A 27306-nucleotide genomic window follows, 5' to 3' on the forward strand; every position below is an offset into this window, starting at 1 on the left:
AAAAAAAAAAAGGCCAGCTTGGAGCATCTCAGAGGTTCATTGCAGAAGCTCAGCTCGCCCTCAGGCTGAGTCAAGCGCCAGAGTAGCCCTCCTCTCACCTGTCCCTTGAAGGAGGAGCTTAATCTTGGTCACCATCCTCAGGATGAAGCAAGCCTTGCCTATGCTATTCAAGCATATCCTCCCCTAGCCCCAAAAGATGCTGAGGCTGAGGCATTGGACAAATCAAAGAAAACTCTGGAGGCAGCTAGGTGGCTCAGTGTATAGAGCACTGGCCCTAGAGTCAAGAGGACCTGATTTCAAATCCTGCCTCAGATACTTATTAGTTTTATGACCCTGGGCATGTCACTTAACCCCAAATGTCTTCCCCCTCCCCCCCACAAAAAAAACTGAATGCTCTTAGTATACCTTTGAGAAACACCTATACGTAAACCCTGTGGAAGACAGTGACCCCACAGACCTAAGAGAAAAAAAATTCTTGACCACAGGATTATAAAAGTACCTGGAAGAAATAAAACAAGACATACAAAATAGAATAGCCAGAGAGGAAAGAACAGCACAGAAGAAGAATCAGTATCTTAGAGAAGATGGTGGTAAACCTCACAAAAAGTAAATGCTCTGAAAATCAGAATGGGCCAGATAGAAAACAATGACTCAATAGCACAAAAAGTAATAAAATCTAAAGCTTGAAAACAGAGCAAAGTGTAAGAATTATGTCAAAAAGCACTGTTTGGAAAACTAATTAAGGAGAAAAAATCTTATATTTATTGGATTATCCAAAACTGATGACCAAAAAAAATGTGGATTTACCATATTTCAGGAAATTACATATGAAAACTGCCCAGCACTTTTAATACCATAGGACAAAGTAAAAAAAAAGAACCCAACAATTAACTCCTGAAAAAAACCCCACATGAAAATTTCTAGAACTTCCAGGGCAAAGAAAATAAAATACAACAAACAGCCAAAAAGAAAGAGTTCAAGTACCTAGGAGCCACTCACTGTAAGGATCAAGCAAGAGTGGGAAGTTGACTGTATGAGGGAGAAAAGAACTCAGAATACAACATTCCAAAAGGCAAAAGATAAAGACTTATAACCAAGGATTGACTAGCCAGCAAAACTAAGTATAATCTTACAGAGAGGGGGAAAAAAACTGAACCTTTAATAGAGGCTTTCCAAGCATTCCTGATTTAAAAACCAGAACTGAATAGAAATTTTAAAATAGAAACACATAAGCCAAGGGAAACATGGAATGGGTGTGTGTGTGCGTGTGTGTGTGTGTGTGTGTGTACATGCACATTTGTTGAATTGGGATTGAATATGTGCTGATAAGAAACAATTTATCTTCTCAAAATCCCAATAACTTTAAGGATCATGAAAAAAGGTAAAAATGCAAGGGACAGTGGACCAGGAAGGAGAGGGAAATCACTATCATATAATAAAAGTATAAAAGAACATATAATCATGGAAGAATGGGTAGGGTAAAGGGGCATTCCATGGACCTCACTTTAATCTGAAATAAAGATTGAAAACAATTACATATACACACATTTCGGTATGGAAATACATTAAACCCTAAAGGGAAATGGGGGACAGGGAAAAGAGGAGAGAGGGGTCTAAGAGATAAGGCAAAGACATGTAAGGAAATAATCCTAATGACCAAACTCAAATATTGGAGAGAAGAATGTGAAGGGGCAGAAGGGCTTAAAAGGAAAGTTTTCCCTGTACAAGGGGAAAGAGAAGAGCTGCAAGACAGAGGAAACTAGACATTTCACATATAAATCACAAGTATCAGGCAAACCCTCAATTTTAAAACACTTTTTTTCTTGTAAAGAGAGGGTGGAAGGAAGAACAAAGTATGAAAGCACAGAATGAAGGGAAATACATATTTGACAAGTATAGCTATAAATGAGATGAACTCACGTAGAAAACAGAAGATTGCAAAATAGATCAGAAAACAGAAAACCAAGTTGTTAACCAGAAAAACCTGAAACAGAAAAATTCACATAAAGTTAAAATGTGGGGCTTGAACAAAATCTATTCTGCTTCGACTTGCCTCAAAAAATCAGGGATAGAAATCATGATTTCAGATAAGACTACAGTAAATATAGACATGATAAAAAGGGATAAATAGGGAAATTAGATTATGGTTAAAGGGACCAAAGATAAGAAGTCAACAGCAGTACTTAATATATACGAATCAAATAGCTTAGCATCTAAATACTTAAAGGAAAAGTTCATTGAATTAGAGGAAAAATTAGATAGCAAAACAGTAATAGCAAAGGACCTTAATCTACCCCTTTTAGACTTAAACAAATTAACCAATACATCAAAAGGAAAAGTTCTCACTATGCCCAAAAAAGGAACTCATTTTTCCCTTAAGCCCTCCCCACCCCCACCTTCCCTATTATCATAGGGCAAGACATTCTCCCAGTCCCTCAGGCTGGCAACCTAGGAGTCATCCTGGATTCCTCACTATCTCCTATCTGCCTCCTCACATATCCAAGCTGTTGCCAAGGTCTGCCAATTTCACCTTTATAACATCTCTCAAATATGTCCCTTTCTCCTCTGACACCTCTACCTCTCTAGTACAAGCCCTATCACCTCAAGCCAGGATTATCCCAATAGCCTGCCTCAAGTCTCTTCCTGCTCCAGTTCATCCTCCATTCAGACACTAAAGTGATTTTCCTAACGTGCAGTTTTAACCATGTCACCATCCCCACCTCCACCATTCAAGAAAATCTAGAGGCTCCCCATCACCTTCAAGATCAAATACAAAATGCTCCGTTTGACATTCAAAGCCCTTCATAACCTAGTTTTCTCCTGCCTTTCACATCTTCCTACACTTTACTCCCCCACACATCCTCTTTGATCTAGTGACACAGGCCTCCTGGCTGTTCCACTCCATTTCTTGGCTCTGAGCATAATCTCTGTCTCTCATACAGGAATCTTCTCCCTCCTCTGCTCCAACTACTGAGCTGTCTGGTTTCCTTTAAGTCCCAACTAAAATCCCATCTTTTCCTGGAAGCCTTCCCTAACCCCTCTTCATTCTAGTGCCTTCCCTCTGTTAAGTATTTCCTGTTTATCCTGCATATTGCACATATTTTGCTTTGGATATATTTATTTGCATGTTGTCTCCTCCATTTGACTATAAGTTCCTTAAGGACAGGAACTGTCTTTTGCCTCTTTTTGCATCCCCAGTACTTAGCACAGTGCTTGGCTAGGTTTTAATGAAATCATTGGTTAAAGTTAAGAACATGAATGAATAGAACTTTAGAAAAATTAGAGATAATAAATCTCTGTCAGTTACTGAATGGGAATAAAAAAAGAATAAACATACTGTTAAGATGTATACAGCACCATTACAAAAATCAATCATGTACTGGAGCATAATGACTGATTACAATGCAATAAAAATTATCTTCAGTGTAAAGGGTCCTTGAATAAAGAATTAAAATTAGAGAAAAACATAATTTTCAAAAACTGGTATATCAAAGAACAAAGTATACAAACAGTAGAAAGTTATATCAAATAAAATGTCAGTAATTTAGATACCATACTAAAATCTATAGGATGCAGCTGAAGTAATTCTTAGGGGAAATTTTATGTCTCTAAACAATTTCATCAATGAAAAAGAGAGAGAATAAATCAATGAGTTGGGTGTCCAACTACAATTTGAATAATAATAAATAAAAACTCACCAACTAAGCAACAAAGTAGAAACTCTGAAGGGACTCACTTTTAAAATAAATTTATGTAACCCAAGGATCTAGCCTATTTGCATGACTGTCTTCATTGGTGGACAATGCTCTATGCCTGCCCAAGGGCATGAAACCTGGGCAAAGAGAGACTCTTGTTCTTCTGACCTCCAGCTTCAAGAGAGGACATACTCAGTTCCAGATCTTTATGGGGGGGCAGGAAGGGGGAGGAGGGCCCCACGGGATGTGTCACAGAAGGAAAGACAGACTGGGAAGAAGCTGACATATAAAGGAGTTGGCACCTCAATCATGTCCTCATTCCCAGCTTACCACATTAGAGACTTTGGGGAATTTCTCCTTAGGTAAGAAGTGGCACTCTCTCTCTTTCCCTCAATCCATCCCTCTCTCTCTCTCACACTCTTTCTTTCTCTGATATCTCACTCATTCATTCTGTATATTATCTGACATTCTCATCTACATAAATTCTCTGATTTGTTTTCTATCAGCTTAGATAAATGGTTTTATTTGCTATTCACTGTGTCTCTGTGTAACTGGGATTTGGTAGGAAGGGAGTCAAGCCTTTACATATTTAGCTTGGAATAATTCTTCCTCATTAAAGGTTAGTGATCAGGAGTGTGACTGGAACCTAAAACTTATTTCATCTAGACTAACCGTATTTAGGAGGGTGGATAGATACAATTCTAGCCTTATGCTCTCTTCCTCAGGAAAGCAGAGTGGCCAGCCTCATGGCACAGTCTCAAGTCTTCCTTGGAGAAGAGTTGGCAGAGGAGACTAAAGATACCTAAACATACTCATATGGACACACATAAATTACACAGGCAATACACACACTTTACACCAATAAAATAAACAGATAGTTTGATTTTTAAAAAGAAAAAACTAAATTGCTCACATTAAAAATAAAAAAGGAGCACTTATAACAATTGCAGAGGAAATAAAGGAAATTATCATAAACTTTGTTCACCAATTATATGCTAACAAAACTGGTAAGATAAATGGATGAGCACTTACAGAAATAGCCAGACTAACAGAAGAAGAATAGGTTATTTAAATAGCCCAATATCAGAAAAAGACATTGAACAAGCCATAAATGACCTTCTAAAGAAAAAACTCCAGGACTAGATGGATATATAAAGTAAATTCTATCAAACACTTAAAAAATAATTAATTCCAACAGGACAATATTGTTTGTAATAATGACACTTTACCACTCTTTCTCTGAGGCAAATATGGTCTCAATACCTAAACCAGGGACAAAGCAGAGAAAGAAAAAAAAAACACAAACTAATATCCCTAATGAACACTGATGCAAAAATTTTGAAGAAAATATTAGCTAGTAGGCCTCAACAATGTACTAGAAAGATGATACACTATGACCCAATTGGGTTTATACCAAGAATGCAGTGTTGATTCAATATGAGGAAAAGATTAAATAGAACAAATCATGTTAATATAAATAAGAAAAATTTTGCCATTATATTAATAGATGCCAAAAAGGCTTTTGACAAAATCCATCTTCTGTTTCTATTAAAAACTCTGGAGAGCACAGGAATAAATGAACCTTTGCTTAATATAATAAACCATATCTATCTAAATACAAGAGCAAACATTCCATATAATGGAGATAAGATAGAAGTCTTTCTGGTAAGATTAGGGGTAATGCCAGAATGCCCATAATCAGTATTATTTAACAGATGCTACCTGTATAAATAAGAGAAGAAAGAGAAATCAAGGAAGTAAACTTAGGCAAAGAGGAAAAAAAGTCACTTTTTGCAAGTGATATAAGGATTTACTTTAAAAACCTTAGTCAACTAAAACATTAATTGAAACAGTAATTCAGCAAAGTTGCAGGATATAAAATAAATTCACATAAATCATTAGTACTCTTGTATGTTAGCAATAAAACCTCGTAGAAAGAGCTAGAGAAGATCCATTCAAAATATCTACAAAACTATAAAATATTTGGGAATACCAAAATATACCCAAGAACTATATAAAACATTCTTTGCAGAAATAGAAACCTAAATAATTGGAGAAACATCGATTGCTCATTGTAAGATTGAGCCTAGTAAAATAGTAAAATTATGTCACTTCCTAAATTAATCTACTTATTCAATGTTATACCAATCTTACCACCAAAGGTATATTTTACAAAGCTAGAAAAAACTGTAACTTCATATGAAGGAACAAAAGGTAAAAAATATCAAGAACACTTAAGAAAAAGAATTGGGAAGGAAACTATACTACAAAGTCACAACTGTTGCCCTATTTCATCCTGGTTAAAAAATAAAAGAGATCAATAGTTAGAACAGATTAGGTATGCAATGCGTACAAGCAAACAAACCTAGTAGCTGGGTAGTGTTTGATAAACCCCAAACTCTAAAATCAGTGTTAGAGAACTGTAACTCATATCCATCAGACTGGCTAAGTTGACAAAAGGAAAGCAATTTGGAACTGGGCCGTAAAAAAAATTTTTTTTAAACCCAGACCTAGCACTACAATTAGCAAGCCTAGACCCCAAAGAGATCAAAGAAAGAGGGAAAGGGTTATGTACAAAAAATGTATGACAGCTCTTTTTGTAGTAGCCAAAAATTGAAAACTTAGGGGATGATATCCTCCTATTAGGGAATAACTAAACACACTATGGTATGTGAATGCAATAGAATATTTTAAGAAGTGGCAAAATGGTCAATTTCAGAGGAAATCAGCTTTCATGTTCTTGCGGTCTGAAATTACAAGGTCCAGCTGAAATGCCCCCTTTACTCTAGGAACTGTTGGGTTAACCAAACCCTTGGTAGTCTCTGGCATTCTTACCACTTTTCTAGTCATGTTAAAATGGTATCCGGCTGTTGGATGACGCCACTGCTCAGATAATAGTTGCAGCAGCACAAGACATGAGGAAAGTTTTCATACGGTGGCACTGACAGAACAAGACATTGCTCATCTCAGCCAAATTTTCTTGTGCCCCATTTAAAGGGACTAAGTCTAATCTCGCTTTGTGAATACAACACCAATCTGCAACCTGGGTAAACAATACATCCCTCAAAAAAAAAAAAAAGATTAAGGCTGAATCCATAGACTTCTTGGCCAAAACTTGCTCTGGTTTGTTGGCCAGCCACTGCTTGTAAAACTGAAGGATTGCCTGTGTTGGTAGTTGTTCCATCCTCTCTGGGGCTAATAGGCAGTCATTAAGCTATAGAGATAAAACCTTACTAGTTTTGACTTTACTGGCTAACTTATGAGATGCTATATGCAACCAGGTCCATATACTGCACTCTCATTCCCAAACTCCCCCTGCAAACATTCAGTAAATGTCTTATGGTGGTAGGTCATGCTTAATTATATTCTTCACTCCATCACTGAGGAAATGGCTAGAGAGTTGACTCAAGTTATTCTTGGAGAATACTATTCTTGAAATAAAGAGAGATATAGGATAAAAAATAAAAGTATTAAATGTGTCTAATTTCTGCCATGGTGTTAAATAGCAGCACTTTGTGGTATAGTGAAGAACTGGAAACAAAATAGATTCCTATATCACCAGGGGAATTACTAAACAAACTGTAGTATATGAACGTACTTCAACTTTATTGCACCTTAAAAATAATGAATCTGATGGATTTAGAGAAACTTGTGAAGACTTGTATGAACTGATACAGATTGAAATGAGCAAAACCATATGATGGCCACATTAATAATGTGAGGGGAAACATCTTTGAAAGACTTCAGAACTCTGACCCAAAGTAATAGCCAATCGTGACATCAAAATATTAATAATGAATTGTTATTTCCTACTGGCCTACTGGCAGGGAGATGATTTACTAGAGGAACAGAGTGAAATATGATGAAGCTATTGATGTGTTGTACTTAATTATGCATATTACAAGATAAGGACTTTTGTGGTAAGGGGAAATGGGTTAGTGAGTGATAATGGACAAGAAATAAGAGCAACAATATAACATTTTAAGATGCAGAGAAGAAAAAAAATTGTGCAAAAGAAGACATAAATAGAGCAATTTTGTAACAGGGCAAGAAAGGGAATAAGCACTTAGCACCTACTATATTCCAGACACTGTGCTAGGTGTCTTTTTTTTAACAAACATTATTTATGATCCAAAGAGATTAAATAAAGAGGAAAAGAATTATAAAGAATTATATATTATATATATATAAATTATAAAGAAATTATAAAGAACTGGAAACTGAAGAGAAGCCTATCAATTGAGTAACAGCCCAACAAATATGTAATGTACATATACTGGATTATTGTGCCATAAGAATGATGAAACGGATGATTTCAGAAAAACCTGAGGCTAGTTAGTATAAATTAATGCAGAATAAAGTGAGCAGAACCAGAAGAATAATTTATACAATTACAACACTGAAAAAAAAATTGAAAAATTTAAGAACTCTGATCAATGCAATGAGCAACCATGATTCTAGAAAGCCCATGATGAACATGCCATTCAGCTCCTGATAAAGAGATGATGGACTCAAATGACACATAATTTTTTTGCACGTCACTAGAAATTTGTTTTGACTATGCATATTTATTACAAGGGTTTTATCTTACTCCCCCCTCCACCTCAAAGGAGGGAGAGGAAGTGGGAAAAATAGAAAATTCATTTTTGGTAGTTGTAAAAAGGAAAAATCATAGGTAGTAATCATGATCTCGAGTAAAGCAACAGTAAAAATATGCATGGTTAAAAGAAATTAACAACAAAACTACATTGGCACCACAGATAACAAAATAATATTAAAGGTTAATACATATGCATTGAATGGCATAACATCGGAATACTTAAAGGACAAATTAATTCATTTGTAGGGAGAAGAAAACAGCCAAACAATAGGGGAGAAGTAAATAGCCAAACAACCAAATAGTTGGTGACCTGAATATGCCCCTTTCAGACCTAGACAAATCTAACAAAGAGATAAAAAAGAAGTTAAAAACCTGAAAAGGGCTTTATTAAGGTTAATTAGCTTAGGATAGACCCCTGGCAACTAAGTACAATGGTTTGTACATAATTCGTTGCTATGCATGGCACCTTTAAAAAATTGTACTTGTCCTAGGACATAAAAACCAAAAGCAGAAATGTTAAACACATCCTTCACAGACCTTAACATACCAAAAAAAAAAAATGACAATCAATAAAGGGCTTTTGAAGAAAGGATTCTAATGGAAATGTAAACTAAATCATACAACACTAAAGAAATGGTAGGTCAAAGAACAAATTATAGACAAATAGGTAATTTTACCAAAGAAAATGAGACAATATACAAAAAATATAGGAATGTAATAGGCAGAAATTTTGTATCTCTAAACATTTTAACCAACAAAACAGAGAGAACAGATCGATGAAATGGGCATGCAACAAGAAAAACTAAGAGTAATAAAAAAAAAGAACCAACTAAACACAAAAATAGAAATTCTGAAAATCAAAAAACAAAATTGAAAACAAAAAATCCATTGACTTGATAAGTAAAATGAGGAGCTTTGGGTAAGGAGGAGGGAAGTAATAAAAAAGATGTACTTTGTGTTGATATGATTTTTTTTAAAGATAGAGAAACTACTGTAAATGGCCAAAATAAAAAATGAAAAAGAATTCACAAAAATAGAGGTGAAATAAATGAAGTTACTATTTGTCCAATTATATAACAAAAAATTGATACCAAAATAGATGAACGTTTTAATAAATTATGAAATATGTTAATGGAGCAAGAAATTAAAAACTAAATAAACCCAATCTCAGTAAAAGAAACTGAATAATCCATAAAGGAATCCTAAAATAAAATAACACAAAATCAGATGGATTTACAAATGAAGCCTATTAAACATTCAAAGAACAATTAATTTCATTGTGTAAATTGCAAAAGGGCCAAGGAAAGGAATCCTACCAACCTCCTTCTATGAGGAAAATAATCTCTTGATAGCTAACTAAGAAAAAATATAGTTGAGAAAAACTATACACCAATATTTCTAATGAATGTTGATATAAAAAAAGAGTAGAAAGTTAGCAAAGAAGATGTAACAATATTATAACAAGATTATGAAGCATAATCTGAATCTTTACTAGGAATGAAGAGTTGGTTTAGTATTAGAAAAACTAAACATATATGCCAATTTCTGATAAAAACAACAGAAATTGTATAATTAGGTCATGACATCATGTTGTAGTTGTAGAGTTACTCCCTTACTCTAGAGCTGTCTTGGATACTCCTGGATCCACACAATTTCTTTATCATTGGTGTCTTCTATTTATATTTCTACTTTTGTTCCTGAAACAGATAGGACAAGACTCAGACTGCTCCTGCTTCTTTGAATGGGATGGTGGGCCCATTTGGTCTTAATCTATATTTCCTGGGTTCCCCATGGATCCTTTTCTTCTGCTGGTGTCTGTCCTACACTAAGTGCTGGCAGGATCCAAGCTCCCCTACAACCTCAGCATGCAGAATACTGTGTTTCAAGGCAGCACATGTCAAAGTTATCACTACCCTCTCAATAGCGGGTTTGCTGCTCTGCTGGCTCCCCTTCTTACATCCAGGCCCACAGTTCTGGAGGTGCTGAACTGCCTTAGGGCCTCCTACCTGGATCACTCTAGTGTTCAGAGGCCTGCCTCTGGAATGTGCTTCCCTGCCTCAGGGATTTCTAGTAGAGCACTTGGGCTGTGGAAGCTGGAAAGGTTCCCAGGGCTTTGTCTGCCTTGACTTCCCTCCTCTGACTGGGCTCTCTTCTCAGGGCTGTAGGCTTCTGGGTATCCTCCTTTCCCAACCTAGGCTAGATGAAGATACTGTAATTTTTTTTTTTTGGAGGGGGGAAGGCAGGGCAACTGCGGTTAAGTGACTTGCCCAAGGTCACACAGCTAGTAAGCGTATCAAGTGTCTGAGTCCGGATTTGGACTCAGGTCCTCCTGACTCCAGGGCTGGTGCTCTACTCGCTGTACCACCTAGCTGCCCCAGTTTCTCATTTCTTAATCATTGATGCGTTTGGGACTCTTTTGTTTTCTCTTTTCTGGATTTCTTTTGTGAGAATTAGGCTCTTTTATAGCTATTTACTCTGCGCTATTCCAATCCTTTCATTTTACAGATGAAGAAACTGAGGCCAGAGAGGTTAAGTAGTTTCCCCAAGGCCACACAGTAAGCATTAGGGGCTGAATTTAGCACAGTACCTGCCACATAATAGGCACTTAATGTTTATTGAATTGAATTTGAACTCAAGTCCTCTGACCCCAGAGATAATTCTTTTTACACTGTACTCTGCTGCCCTCCCCAATTAAAAAAAATTTTTTGTTTTCAATTTCTGTAATCCTTTCTTCAGTTTGCAGAATTTCTACATTTGTGTTCATCTAGTGGGTTACTCTAGGTTCCAAGTACAATCTGTACAGGTTCAGACATCAAAAAGCTCATGAGCCCATACTAATGAATTTACTTGTACATTGAACAGAAGGCATATTAATTAAAAGCATAATTTTCCATGTGGCATTTTCTGAGGTTTTTTAAAAGTATGATTTACTATGCTAATTGTTTTCCTAATGCTTGAACAGTTCTTATATTTCCTAGTCAATCTAGTCACAGGAAGTAATTTAAAAGTATTTTCAGTGTTTTTACATTAATATTCAATAATCTATATTTTTCCCTCAGTATTAGCTAACTTGTATATTAGGAACATATTTTTCTCACAGAAGAAATTTGTCAGAATGTCTATTTTGTTTTATTTCTGAAAACAATTTATAAAATTATTTATAACTTTTTAAAAATCTTACTTCATCTCAGGAATTTTTGTTGAATTTGCATCCAAACCATGTTTTTCTTTGAAGGTTTGCTTTTTTTTCTACATATTGTGGAGTCATTCTTTTCTTCTGGGCTTCTGTCTTGAAAATCTGTCACCATATTAGCTTTTTATGGTGGGATTCTTTTTTTGTCTCATCATTCTCTCAGCTTTCTTCCTTACTTTGGACTTTATGCTAGTACTAGGCTCTGGGTACTTCTAGAGGTAATGAATACACTGATCTCATTGCTGCTTTCTTTGAATATTGGGTAGTGTGTGTTATTGTAGTATCTCAGAGAGCTCAGGTTAGACACCTGCAAGCTTTCATGCTCCCAAAGCAGAAACACAGAGAGGAAAGTCTTGATTTCTGACCTCCTAGTCTGAGATCTACAAGCTCCTGACCTAGTTTGAGTTTAAGCAATAGGCCTGGGGGCTTAGTTTGTAGTTACAGTAGACTGCTACTTAACTCAGCTACTGTCAGCCATCTAGAAAGCTCTGCTGATTCTGTGACAGAACTGTAAGCTTCCCTGGGGTCTGGGGTTCCTGCCCTGATAACTCCTCTGCCGGCTTCAGCCTGGGCTAGAAACTGGAATCAAGATACCATTCTGCTCCTGGCAACCTAAAGTCCAAGCCACATGGCTGCTGCTTGCTTCTGAACTGCTCTTTGCTCAGTCCACAGACCAGAGCCCAAAAATACTCTTTGTCCTGAAACACCTTTAGATGCAGGATCCCTGCTCCGTCTCTCCTGGATCTACAATCCAGAACTGGATAACGAGCAACAGAGCTGCCAGTTCGCACCTGTTCCTGCATCCTACACAAGTTTGGGTCCCTCTATGCTGGATCCAGGACCCCTTCTTGCCCCAGTGCAGTCGGATGCTCCTTGAGGCACACTCCTGCTCAGACCCCATGCCCAGCATCCATAGATCTGTTTGTCAAACTATGCTGATCTGGATGGAAAAAATAACTTGCTGTGATTTTTTTTCTTGGATTTCCCTATCAGTGTTTGGTCTGGATCTGTCTGGAGGGATCAGGGGAAGGAAGAGCTTGATGTATTTCTTCTTGCTATTCCATGATCTTGGCTCTGCCTTCCTCGTCTGTAATTTTAAAAAACATATCAGTGGCCTTTTATAAAAAAACACTACTGTCAAATCCTTCACCTCCTCCCAACTTGCCCCCCCCCAAAAGAGATACAATCCAGAAAAACAAAACCACACCATGATCATGTCCAAAAATGTGTCTCTTTCTTCACTTTGAGTCCATCACTTCTCTGTCAAGAGGTAACATGCTTTTATTTTAGATCATCTGGAGATATGATTCATCAGTGCATTGACCAGTTCTTCAGTGTTGCTGTCCTTGCATAAATTGATATTGTTCTGCTCACGCACGTGTGTGTGTGTGTGTGTGTTGAGCAGTGTGCATTCAACTCTCTTTTGTCTATTTCAGGTACAGGTGAGGTCAATCTAATATTTGTTCCCCCTACCCTTCCTCCATGTTTGCATACTCTTCTTCTCATGCACCTGAACAATTACAATAAACAGCCAGTTGCACATTCTTACATTTCTCCTACATTAGCATATTCCTTTTTGCTCCTTCTCTTTGACTTCTTCAGACTCTCAGAACAGAACCAACCCCCTCCCAAGACTTCTGTTTTTCTTAACTCCTTCAACACCCTTTGAGGTTCTGATTTCTTCTCCTATTAGAATGTTGGCACTGCATCATTATACAAAACCTTCTTCCAATTGCTCAAATAAATTTACCTTTCAAAGTTTCTCTTGACTCGTGTTTTTATTTCAAAGTTCCTACATGGTTCTGGTCTTTTCATGAGATTTCTTCAAAATTCTTTTGTTGTTCAGTCATTTGAGCTATGTCCAACTCTTCATAACTCCCTTTAAAAAGTTCATTTTCCCTGTTGTAGGATTATACTCAACTTTATAAAATTATTTTTGGTTGTAAGCTGATGGATAGATGACTACAGACAGACAGATGAATGATGTGTTTTGCCTTTTGGAATATTGTATTAGATCATTTTTATAGAAGCCAGGTCTTCCATGATTCTGACTGTAGTTTCTTCATACATGAACTGCTTTTTAATGGTTGCTTGCAGTATTGCCTTTTGTCTTAGATGTAAGAGCTCCAAATTTTTGCCATGACATTCCTGAGACTTTCCCTTTTGATGTTCCTCTTAGGAAGTTATTAATGGATTCTATCTTCAATTTGCCCTCTGGGTCTAAGATATCTGGACAGTTTTCATTTATGATTTCCCAAAATACAGTACTTAATATTTTTTATAATTTTCAAGAAGTCCAATGATTCTTAAATGATCTCTCTACCTATTTGCTAGGTAAGATGGTCTGATCTATTCTATTTTCTTTTTGTTCTCATATTTCTCATTGCCTCACTGTAATTGATTTGTTTGCTCTAAGTTTTCAGAAATTCCATTTCTTGGGTAAGGTTGGCTATTTTCTCTTCTATACTATGGATTCTTCCAATTCTTTCCTCCAGAGCTTTTATTCCAATTTTTATCCTTTGCTCCTATCTTCTAGGTCCTTCTGGAAAATATTTTTTCCTTGAAGTCACTATTTGCACTTGTTAAAAAAATACTTTTTCCTTCTGGGGGACGTCTATTTACAATAATTTTTTATATTGATTGGTTTTGTTTTATTCATGTCTCCAGCTTTAGATACTAAGTTAGGACTTTCTGCCAAGGCCAGGCCTCACTCCTATATTATACTTTTGGGTAGAGTGGTTGGCCCTGCTGGGTTTAGTCCTGGGTCCCCCCAGTTCCTTAGATCCCTTCTGGAGCTTTCAGGTTTGGAGTGCTGGTTGCTAAGGGCCCTCTATGGCTACAGAATGCCAGGCACCTTGGAGCCTCAGGCACCTGGGCTGTCCTAGTCTGAATGCTGCCATACTGACTTGAGCAATGCTAGCTGGTACTGCTGTGCTGCTGTGGTTGTTGCTGCATCTGCACTGGTCATCAAGACTCCTACTATGGGTTTATAAGCACCTTGGCCCTTGATTTCCGGAGTGTGGAAAAAGTTCTTATCTTGAATCATGAATTCATCTGCATGAGAATTCTCAGAAGCAAAGAAGAGTGAGTTTTTTTCTTTATTTCTTAGATCTCTTTTTTTCCTTATTGATCAGAATAAGAGAAAAGAACATAAGAGTAAAGCAAACAACAATAAAAGAATAACTTTCAAATTCAATCTGAATACAAAATATAGTGTTTGGGTAGATTCTTATAAAAAGTTTATTTCCAACTGTTATTTTATTAATAAAGGATAAATCTCATTTATAATCATAAACAGATGTTATCTGTTCACATACAAAGGTTTAATATAATAGTTGGCTAACTTTTCTGGGGTTTCTATCATGTTATGATTTTTGCTTCTTGCCCTTGTCTTCCACAGAGAGAAGATGGGGGTACAGGGCACTAGCTTTTAATATTTGGCGATTCTCTTATTTGAAATTTGTCCTTTTGGGTTCTCAGCAGTGAAATGAAGGTCATTTGAGTCACTTTGTCCCTGAAAAAGTCAAACCCCATTTTCTGCAGACTTGAATTTGTCTATAGAATATTTTTTTCTCTTCTCATAGGTTCTACCTAAGTTGAAATTAAGTAAAAGGAGACAAAGACATTGCTAACCATGAGTAATAGTTGGGGGCCAATTTTAGGGGTTGGTTACATCCCATCCAGGCCCCAGAAGCTTTAGAAAAGTAGTAGAGGTTTCCTGGTACAGAGTCTACAGTTATTCTAGCGCCCTCCCTATGTTGGGTTCAAAACACAGCAGAAAATCTTCATTCCTTCAGTTCACTGTGGCTTGATGCTACATTATCCAGGGAGTCCCTGTGGTCTACTGGGTCATGCATGATGTTTCCAAACTGTGTAAGAAAATACAGCTCTAAGCAGTTACCTAATTTATGAAATCTAACAGGGCCTAACCGAGGTGGGGATGGACTTCTTTGCCAGAGCAACAGTTTAAGCCCAAATGGTCCTCTGGTTTAGGTCTCAATTATTGGGTTCGTGTCTTTTTCTCTCCAAAGAAAGTGACCAAACCTTAAAAGGGGTAATGTCCAAGGGTCAGGAGTTAGGGAACTGTAACCCAGAACCTAAATTCAAGGGTCATTGGCCAACAAGTTCTGCCTTGTTGCAGGTGTAACTTGCATACTCAGAAAAATCCCCCTTTGATATTTACTGGTGGCTATATCATCTCCTGGAAGTTTACTCCTTGCACTTAAGTTCAAGAAGATCTTTTATGGGAGCCAAAAGATTTTTTAAAAGATATCAAGTCTCAAAGAGTGGGGCCAGCTTACCACAACTGTGATTCCCTTGCTACCATTAGTGGGACTTGTCTTCCTTAACGCTAAGCAGCACAAGGTCTCTAAATTGTGAGCTGAAGTTGGCTGATCCTTGATCTTAAATAACTGTTTTTTCCCCTTTATCATCACTTCAGACTTTTTCCTCCTTTCTTTTTGCCTCCCTCTTTAAAAAGAAGGGAGCAGTGAAATAGGAGGAATTTAATCACAATCAAGACAAATAATCTATAAATCAAGTGATCTGTTTTTACGTCTCTGTTCCCTTGTGCTATGATGGAGGTGTATAGAAATACATATAATCCAAGGTAAAAACATGATGGGCAAAGGAAAAGTTCAAAATGGTCTAGGAAAATATGGGAAAGAAGTCACTTTCAGCTTGGGGACGGGTAGACAGGGAATTAATAAGGCCTTCATGGAAGCTGAGACTTAAAACAAGAGTCTTTCTAGGGGTATAAAGAAGGAAGTAAAGTAAAAGGCCGGACAAGACTGGGGAACTGCTCAATGCAAGACCCCAAACATGAAACTAAGACTATACCAGTTAGGTAAAAAAAAATAACGTAGAAGCCAAAATAAAGAGTACACTTTGTACATCAAATTAATGGGTTTATTTTCATCTTAATTAACAACAATTTAGCTGAAGTTCAAAACAGACCTGACACATGGACATGGATACAATTTAAATAACAAAAAAAAATGAACTATATACACAAATAAAGTAAAAGTATGATTTTTACATAATCAGCCTGTTTATATTTTGCAGTTCTGAAAAACTATATTGCTACACTAAGTAATTAACTACAACTAAACATTACCTTTTCAATTTAGATTTACAATGAAATAATACAGTAACATTTGTGATTGACAGCTTAGAATTGGGCAGGTATAGTTTTTCAAGAAGAGTCACAAAACAAATCAGCTGAAGAACCTGCTATGTATTCTGTAGGCTTTTTTTTTTTTAAGGATCTTACACATCAGTACAGTTGATACAGGACAAAAATAAATATTTACTTGGAAATACAAACTTAATTAAAAATACCATTCAAAACTAATGCTAGAGCAGGAAAGCTATACACATATTAGCTCAAATTAATCTTTAATACACTCTTATTCTTGACTTGATGGATAAAAATATGACAAACTCTAATTAAAAAGATATTTAATGTAATTTTTAAAAGTCAGGGTTGCTAGTACAACTACTGCTTTTTTTTTCCTGTGGCAAAGGGGAAATGCTCATTTTAAATTAAGTTTTATACAGTAATTTGTTGCATTAAACTTAAGGTTGGTTATCAGTAGCAAAGCTAGAATTGCCCCCTTCACAATTTTCTTTCTAAACAGCCTTAACAAAACTTAATTTTGTTTTAAGTAAATTATTCTAACAGGGTATGGAAAAGGAATATAAGATTTTAAGAACCCTTAACTGATGTGAAGAACAAGCAATTCCAAAGTACAGAGTAAAATTTACCAGCTTTCCCCAGGTAAAAAGATAGAAACAAAGGATAAAACCCAGTTTTTCAGTGGGCAAGAATCATGTTTGTGTGGAGGCAAGACTGCATCAACTCAACAGGCATAGACCATCAGAAGCAAAGGGTTTCATGGATGATGAAAAAATAAATGCACCAAAAGCTTCTTAAAATAAAATCTAGGCACAGATTCAAAAAATTAATTCCCACCACAAAATTGGGGGTGGGGTAGGGGGGAGGGTGTGTGAAAAAAACTCAATAGAACAGTATTGATATCATTAACAACAAACAGGCAGAGATGACTTGGACTGAAGTTGCAGAGAACTGATTCCACCCCCCAAGCAGCTATGTCACAAACTACTTTCACCACCTGCAAAACACATGGGGAAAAAGAGCTGTTCCCCCTGCACCCAATCCCTTGATGGATAGACAGTAAAGGGACAAAGAGGCAACAACACAAAATGGTTTTTATTACAATACAAAAACTATTTTTTGTGCCCCCTATTTGTATCTTTGGGGCAAGTTTATAACACTACAGCATTATCAACATTCCTGAGAATATGAACAGCAGATAGACGTGGCAAAAAGGGGCATCCTTGCCACTGTCGATATCCAGCCTTTCGGAGGAATGTGAAAGTCTGAACAAACTTCTGCCCCAATTCAATTAGAATTTCAAAAGCAAGAAGCTTTATTACACAGTTGAATCATTAAGAAGGAGGGAACCTAGTCAGCAATCTCACTTAGGATATGGTTTAATTTCTGTGTGCAAAAAAGAAAATTATACCACTGGTCAGAGACTGGATCGCTCAACTCTTTTATATGCCACTAATTTAAAATGCTAAGTGGCCTAAGTTTTTATAAAGGTCTGACACAAAGATCTCTAATAATGATAAATGTCTGCGATAGCTAGATGAAAAATTACGTCTTACAGGGTGTGAGGTAAAGACTGAGTTCTCTAAGATAGAATTCAGCTTTATGAAATAGCCCTCTACTCACCAACTGCTGATTACTCAATTAGGTAATGGGAGGGAAGAAAACAATGGACACCAATTAAAAAAGACTATGATATGAAATCTCTATGAAGTAGAAACACATAGCTAATGAATGATCAAGTGAAGCTTGGAAAGTCTGGGCCTTGCCAATAAGAAATCTTTTCATAATAACAAAAATAAAAAGCCTCCAGTGAGTTTGCTTCCAGGTTCCAGAGAGACCCAGAGCCGCTGTTCTATATTTAAGTGTGCTGGTGGAGAAAACCCAGCAGTTATACCTGGGGAGCTTTATTTCTGGCAGTTCTGCAATTTCTTCAATACATCAGTGTATTCTTTTTCCCTGGGGAAGGCCCAGGGCCTATCATTATGTCCTTCATTCTGCTAGGCTGTGAATCAAAAACAGGTTTTTACACCAAGGAATGTGAAATGGATGGGCCTGCAGGGAGCAAGACTCAACCACTCTTCCCACCTATGCACCTTACAGGTGGGAAGAGGCCACTCATCTATGCCAATGTCTTACTTTTCATTCTTTTAGAGTTATTAGATTCAATTACTTGATTAAGGTGATTTTGAAACCCAAGAGGTCACACACCCTAATGGTACAGAGAAGCTGTGTCAAAACACAGGAACTTTGTTGAGAGAAGACATGTGGCTCAGCTAACCTTTACAGACCCCTCAGAAATTCAGCCCAACCTTATCAAATGTGATAAAACAAAAAGCTAGGTTTATGACAGTGAAGTGTGGACCATAAAATCTGTTTACAAACACCCCAGGTAATCGTTTTTAAAATCAGTTCTCCTTACTGTCAGGTATGTTGACAACCTCAGGACATTTTCACAGCAATCCACGTAAGGCTGTCCTGAGAAACATAGTACATATCATATATATATTGGATGATACTGTTTCTGGTTCAGCTTTTTCCGGCAAGTTGGGCAGGAGCTAGCATTTCTAAGGGCATCACGGAGGCATTGGCTACAGAAGACGTGACCACATTTTGTAGAGACTATAAGTCGTCCACTTTGCAAAATCTAGAAAAATAGCAAACAGATAAATTCATGAAGCTAGGTCTCTACAAGATAGCTATGTTCTTCATACTTAAAAACATTCTCAATATTATATGCTGGTGGTAGTTAGCTAAAAACAATAGGGCAACAGTTTTGTTACTGATAACCAACCACTGGGACGGTTAAGGACACACAAATTCTAGTAACAGTATATTCTTAGACAAGTCCCTTCTTCTGTGTCTCAGCTTCCCCACCTATAAAACAATGGGGCTGGACTAAATATGGGCAAGGAGGCCCTTTCTTGCATTGTTTTCAGTCTTTGAAAATATCCCTAATGGGACCCTTTGGAATAAAAAGGCCAACAAGAACCATAATCTTAAGGCTTGCCCTAGAATTGTCTAGTTTGGCGGACCAAAAGAGAGCTCTTCAGCAAACATGTCATCCTTCTCTTAACAGTATAACACTTGAGCTGACATAATCAATCCTAAACTAGAATTTCTCCAAAGCTGTATAGAAACAGTCACCATTTCTATAAAATGCCAATACAATGTAAAAGGACTTCCTTAAAGTCCTCAATCTTTTGTACCAGGTACCAAGTATAGAACACATAGTTAACACATAACTAGAAAATTCACACAGCGTAAGGACGTGGAATACTATTTTTTCAATAAAAGTACTTGCGACTTGGCCAGACAGTAATTTAATTTTGCCTTATGATAGTTCCAGGTGTGTTAGGATCAGACTAAACTGAGAGAGAGTAATTTCATTTCTAAAGAAAAATCTCCCCTCTAATCTAATTCTTTCACTGAAGCATTTTGGAGGGAAAACTTATTAGATGACAAGCTGTAGTTTTCTTACCTCTGAGTATCCATCCATGCAAATTGGACAACTAACAGTACCAGAAGGCCTAAAAACACAATGATTTGGATCAGTTTTACAACAAAAGGAAAAAAATCCCATTACTTGGTAGTTGATACCTTAAATAAATAACCAATTTTCCCCAAGATGATAGAATAACTTATAGAATTTGTATAGTGCTTTCAAGCTTTAAAATGCCTTACATACTGTATGTATAGAAAATATATGTGTAACTATATATATATAATATATGCAGAAAAATTTTTAAATACATTTTTTTTCCTCTTTCTCTATAAAAGACTCCTTCAACCCAAAGAAAAGTTTCTTCCATGGGAAGTATTAGTGAAGCAGTAATAAGGAAGTAAAAATATTTGAATAAGAAAATTCATTTACCCTCTAATCAATTTCAAATTATTCATGGCTTTTTCTTCAACTACAATTATCCACATCCCATCTTGGCTGAACATAGGATCTGAAACAATGGAAACTACCTACTATTTGATCACACTATAATGTGAAGATTTGTTCCTTATGGAAAACAAATATGTTTCACTTAAGCCCCCCAGTAGAAAGTTTATCTTGTAATTTAAAATTAAGAAAAGGTACTTCACACTTCTAGATCTGGAAGAGACACTTGTACAAAACAATTACTCTTTTTATACATGTAGGGACAGAGCAAGTTCTACTTCACTTAATTTACAGGTTATCCTCATCCCCCAGGATCTTAGGTCTCCTTCTGATTCCTAGTCAAAAGGGAAAGGCCCAAAGGGGATCTTCAGCAAAGATTAACAACAATATGCTTGGCATAATAAATGGAAATGAGTGTCTCAGATAAGGCTCTGATTAATCACAAATGTTTTCCCAAAGCCTTTCTAGTGTAGGGTGGGGCAAAGACAGAAGGTCATGCTCCTGGAAAATATCTACTCAAAGAAACAACTGACCACTTCTTTAATGGTGACTCAAATTAGAGTTGAAAGTGTGTATAGGACTTTCAACTCTAACAACTGGAAGAAAGGATAAGGATAGCTGATTAAAAGCCTATCCTTGAGCAATTAAAAAACAAACAGTAACAAGCTCTACTTACTTTATATACAATTAAATAAACTCACTTTTGATTTGATGTCCTCTTTATTAGATTAATACCTAATTTCATAATGAGAGCACCGTAAGTTCACACTTTCTCATGTAATTGGTGGCAGCAGGGCTTTGATAAATAAGGCTGAGTAAATCCTACTCTAATGAAAGCAATTCCTTTCAGTTTTAACTTCTTAAGATACAAAGTAGGAAGAACTCACAATCATCTTTCATAGCTACCTGTACAACCCTGGAAGTAGAAGGTTTTTTGAAAACTACCATAGAACAATAATACATTTTTAGCAAACAAAGTAATGGGACAAAGCCCCACAACTCCCATAAAAAATACATGCAAAATCCATACACCACTTAGGAAACACTCAATCAACAAACATTTATTAAGCACCTACTATATGCCAGGTACTGTACTGGGGACACAAGTACAAAAAATGAAAAATCTCTATATGTGAAGAATTTACATTCCAAATAAAGAAGACAAGCATAGACAGTTCTCACTTTAAGTTCTGCAGACCCGTAGGAAAGACCCGTAATAAATTTGCCCTTACCCACCTATTTCACTTAACCTAAATAACAAAAGTATACACAAAAGAATACCTTTATGCAAGTCGTAAGATATACAGAATTATGAAATGAAAGATAAAGTTAATGATGAAGTATGCACAGTACTGTAAAGTTAACACAGGTGTGCGGTATATTGCCTCTTCCCCACCTACTACACCTAGCCTTTATCACTGGTGGTTGGCTGCTGTGCAACTTTTTAAATGAAGCTATCAAGAGATGTTTGGACAGTGGCTCTCTTTTTTTCTCATATATCTGATGATAATAAACAATATTATATAACCTCAACTAGTCTTGAACTTTTAAAAATCTTGAAGTACAAGAAAAAAATTTTACTCAAATGATGAAATGCTTCTGTCAGCTGTACTGCTGTGAACCTTTCTGGTTTAACCTTGGGTTCCAAAGCTTTCCTTTCTCCTTCTGCAATCTTTGCAGCTAACAACTCAATCAGATGCTCCTTTGTCAGGCCTTCTCCATGAGACCCAATCAACTCCTCCACAATATTCTCATCTACTTCTAGCTCCAATTCTTGTGCTAATTTTACAATCTGGTTACTCACTTCTTCCAATGTTTCATCTCCGTCAAATCTATAATTGTGAATGTGGACTTTCTTCAGAATTCTTTAATTAAAGTTGAATTTGTATAATATGAGAACTGTCTGTACATATTTAAGTATGTACAAATAAATGCAACGTAGTTAAATACAGGGAGATTTGAGAAAGGCACTAGGCTGTTAGGGGAGTGGCAGGGTGGGGAATTGGGAAGGGGATCAGGAAAAGCTTCATGTAATATTTGAGCTTCATCCTGAAGGAACAGAGGAGATTATGTGACATGGAGGTGAAAAGTGAGTGTATTTCAGGCATAAGAGATAGGCAGTGCAAAGACACAAAGATGGAAAGTGAAATGCCCTGTATGAGAAACCAGGACAGTTTCACTGGATCAGAGAGGAAGACAGAGAGAGGGGAGGGAGAGAGAGAGGGAAGTGGGGGGAGAAAGAAAGAGGGATGGAGGGGTAGAGAGAGATAAAGAGAGAAAATATGAATGTGTGAAGGGGGAGGGAAAGAATGTACAATCAGGGTTGAAAAGATAGTTGTGGCAAGTTATTAAAGGCTTTAAAAACTAAATAGAGGCAGTCATTCAACTATTTAATATTTGATCATAGAGGTAATAGAGTGCCACTAGAATTGATTGCATAGGGGAGTCTTTATCCACCCCTTAAGGAAAATCACTTTGTCAGCAGTGTGTCGGGAAAGACTTGAGGCAGAGAGACCAACAAGGAGGTTGCTACAATAATCTAGGCAAGAGGTAATAAAAGAATGAATTGAGGTGATGGCTGTTTTGGCAGAGAGAAGGGATCTAACAAACCTGAGAGACTGGAAGAACAGGGAAATTTGGAAGACAGTGGGTTTGAGGTGAAAGTAAATGAGTTCAGTTTTGGCCATGGTGAGTATGAGATACCTCTGGCACATTCAGTTTGAAATGTCTAGCTGGCAAGTGATGCCTTTTGGCTATCCCTCATACCTGAAATGTACTCCTTCCTCCCCTCCACCTCTGAACATCATTGATTTTCTTCAAAACTCAGCTGAAATGCTATCTTCCACAATATATCTAACCTGATCTCCCCAAAGCTGGCTGCTAGTGCCTCCTCAAATTATCTAATATTTATTTTCTATATACTTTTAGATGTCCATACAATCTTTTCTCGTAGAATGTATGATGCTTTAAGGGTAGGGAGACAATTGGTATTCTACATCTCCAGAGCCTAGCACAGTACCTGATAAAAAGGAGATGCTCAATAAAGGATTGATTAATTGATCCTAAAAGTATTTAAAAATGAAACTGGGAGGATAACTGACACACCAACAATGCAAAAGATCTACTCTAACTAAAGACAGTGAATCTATCAAATTAGGATTCTATGACAGCAAAGATGGAAAAAGACTTAGATTAGACAAAGTACAGAACACAGGTCTATGCTAGTGGCATCAAATGTTTTGAAGGTGTAAGTGATCAATTTTCAAGCCATCTAAAATAAGAGTGGATACCAAAAGCATTGAAAACAACATGGACAGTGTTACTCCTAAAAAATAGAAGTTAATTAAGAAAAATACCAACAGCTAATGATTCTTATGCTTAGTATTCTATTTTTACAAAATCTTTATGACATAATCTATCGAAGGATCCCTTGCTGAAGGTATGAGAACAAGTAGGCTTTCAGAAATAATCTTATGGATGATTACCTTTCTATAGAAATAGCCAAATGGGCTTGTTTGCAGACTACCTAAAAAAAGCATCTGATTTAATAAGGCAAAGTGCCATTTAGATGGTTTTCTTCTAACAAATTATTTCCCATGCATATCAAAATCATCCAAGATCTCTTAATACATCCAACAACACAGACCACTTGGTTCAATGATCCTCTGATTAATATCAAGAAAGTTGTTCAATCAAGAGACAGACATGAACTTGCCAAAACTATCTGCCACTGTCATAGGATGTCCAGAACAAAACACAAATAGGGATTCTCTAAAAATGGTGAGGCCCATCAAGTGGCTGTTTGTGAATGACAATGTGGCAATTACATCAAGCCCTGGAATATTGCAGAACCTTCAAATGAGATCATTATATCCACCAAGTTGAAGAATACCAATTGTCTAGACCTGGAGTTCTTAACCTTTTTGGTGTCACTGACTTCTCTGGCAGTCTTGTGAAATCTATGGATTTCTCAGAACAATGTTTTTAAATGCATGAAATAAAATACCCAGAATTACAACAGAAATCAATCATATGGAGCTGGTCCATCCTTATATATTTTGTACAGACACTGCAGATGAACAGTAAAGTGTAGCCCAGAACTGAACAGGAAAAACATCACAGGCCAGGTTGTATTTGAAAAGTGTGTATCATCTTCAATGACCTTAAACTTCTTGAAACAAAAGCCTGTATTTTTAACATCAGTATTCTTCTAGTTAATTCTATCTGTGAATCATGAAATATTATACTATTTTAAAAACTGCAAGTCACTGAAAAAGATAGATGGATATACAGTGAGTACAGATCAGGTGCAGCATGTGACCAAGTACAAATTGCGTGCAAAAGGCAGAAGAAAAGATATCACAGTATATGACAAAGAAGAGGAAGTGGGGTGGTCAAAAAGCCAAGACAGAAGTTTAATAGAGAGAGCATAAATGCTCCATTGGTACCCACACAGAGTCAAGAGAAGGCCCCCAGTATTTTGGCCAGACTCCCTAGCAATGGGTTATAGGAGGACATGGATGAATCCAGTAGGATGAGGAGACATGGAATGTTTGTAATCTGCAGCACCAAAGGGAGTTCCAACCTTAATGAGACCACAGATTCACCAAAGCATGTTTTAAATATCCCAACAAGTACTATTTTGTTGTCTCATCGTAATATGTAGGTGTTCTCAAAAGTTATGCCAACATAGTAAAAGTTTTATTCAACTAGAAAGACTTCAAGCATAAGTCTCATAACAAACTCTGTCTGCTGTTCAAAAACCAATTGAGCTGTGCAGAGGCATTCACTATCAGAAGGCTAACTACCAGTTTTTTGGCGACACAAAAACTACCTACTAAGGTGTAGAAGTATTGCTATCTACATTGGAGGAAGCACTGACATTACTGAAATCACGGGTCCTAAAAGCACATATTTCATAATATTCCCGGAGATAAGCCCAAAACAGATCTTTCTCTTTAGTTATGAGAAGAAAGATTCAGTTAAGATAAGTATATAATCAAGTAAATTAGACACAAGATAGATGAATTTTTACTTAACGCTCCCTAGGAACTGGTAGTTTTGAAAAGATTATATGCTTACTTTATGTATTTTCATGTATTTCTATATATCAAGTATGAAGAGAAAACACCTGAGTACATACCTTATGCTTGATGTTTCTTCTTCCAGAACAACCGATTCTCTGGGAGGATTTTCTGTCACATACACATCATTGTCTCTTGTTTCTTCATCATCGCTACTCAAAACGCAGCTGTCAGGCTGTCCTCGACTTACCCTTGGGTTTCTTCTTTGCCTTCGATTTTCTAAAAATTAAATTGAAAAAGGGAAGGTTAATGAGGATTCCAGCCTTCTCAGGGTAACACATCACCACTGGCTCTCATCCTGACATGTGTATGTTCTCTCTCAATAAAGCCCAGCTGATGACTTCTGCAATCATTTATCTCTATAAGACTGTCTCACTTGACCAAACATTGATGTTACTGTCCTAAGTTCTCTAGAAATATCTTCCTTGGCTCCCTCTTTCACAAACCCAGGATACTTTTCCCTGATCTATCAAGTTCTCTCACTGCTGCACAAGATACCTCATTCCTCTCCTACTGGGAAGTGCTCACTAAACCCCATCTTTCCCATATCTCCTGCCAGTCACAAGGCTTTCACTAGTGCCTAGAAAGGGATCAAAGAGATAGAGATCCCAGCAAGGAGTTTCAGTAGGGCTCCTAAGAAAGCCTAACTGTGAGTGGTTCACTACTGAATTTGTGACGCTGGCTTAGGTCAAAGAAAGTCAGGTCTTAGGCTTCTGAGATTTACAGAAAGGATCTTACAGTAAGGAAAGAAGATGAGAAATTTTTAAACCCAACATCAGCTGCTTACAAATATGAAAGCTTTAGAGCCTAGGTGCCAAGCTTAACAGATTGTGAATGAGATTAATACAACCCTCTCTTTTTATATCCTCTATTTACACTTAGGACCTCTTTTTGAGCCCTGTTAATACTAAAACTCTGTGATTCAAGGGTTTTTTTTTTTGTAAGATGCGATTAAATGTGAAATGTTGCTACTTACCTTCAACAAACTTGTTTAAGAAACAGGAAGGAAAAAAAAAGAAATGATTAGAATTTGATTTCAAGCATTCATAATTATGAAGCATTTTTAAATATAAAAGTGCAGCACAGCATATCTTAACTTCAAAATTTCCAGAAATAACGTGCTAATAATCAACTAACAGACTAACAGGGAAAAAGTGATATAAGGAAAAGGGCCCTGAATCTGGAGACAAAGGACTTGAGAGCTCAAATTCCCCCTCTGATGTTCACTTTCTGTGTGATTGTTAGCAGGTTATTATCATCTTTGGGCCTCAGTTTCCTTAAAACAAAGGAACTGGGCTTCATTTCCTTTGACAGCCATTACAGTTCTGGATTTGTATTATGATCTTATGAGATAAAACCTGTGATTAAGGCAACAGAGGAAAAGGGTGCTGTCTGCAAATGACCAAATTCAGGGAACAATGATGACAACAATAGCTGGCATCCTATAGCACCTGAAGGTTTGTAAAGCTCTTGCACACCCACACACCCAGATCCACACCCCATTTAATCTCAGCCTGAACACATGGCCATAAGATTCTCAACTGCTTCATTACCTCTATGAAGAAATTTCTCTCTTTCCCACCCCTTTTACTGAAAAACAAAAGGTCTTATTAAAACTTAACATTAGGAATATTTAGTGTTGTTTAGGTAGTATTTAAACTGTGTACCAGGCTATCACCAATATTAATCAATAGCAAATTAAAGCAAAGCA

General features: G+C 36.7%; 1 protein-coding gene across 1 annotated transcript in view; it reads right to left on the minus strand.

Annotated features, from left to right (window-relative positions):
• Positions 1 to 16378: 16378 nt before the first annotated feature.
• Positions 16379 to 27306, minus strand: part of RNF4 (ring finger protein 4) — a 78788-nt gene continuing 67860 nt past the window's right edge. The window contains exons 5-8 of the mRNA XM_036764134.1: positions 26572 to 26581; positions 25655 to 25814; positions 20104 to 20152; positions 16379 to 19269 (exon numbers count right to left, since the gene is read on the minus strand). Of these exons, the coding sequence (XP_036620029.1) occupies positions 19120 to 19269; positions 20104 to 20152; positions 25655 to 25814; positions 26572 to 26581 (369 nt within the window). The 3' untranslated portion in view covers positions 16379 to 19119. The remainder of the gene's footprint in view (positions 19270 to 20103; positions 20153 to 25654; positions 25815 to 26571; positions 26582 to 27306) is intronic.

This window comes from Trichosurus vulpecula, chromosome 6 (assembly GCF_011100635.1).
Source record: "Trichosurus vulpecula isolate mTriVul1 chromosome 6, mTriVul1.pri, whole genome shotgun sequence".
Classification (NCBI taxonomy): Eukaryota; Metazoa; Chordata; class Mammalia; order Diprotodontia; family Phalangeridae; genus Trichosurus; species Trichosurus vulpecula.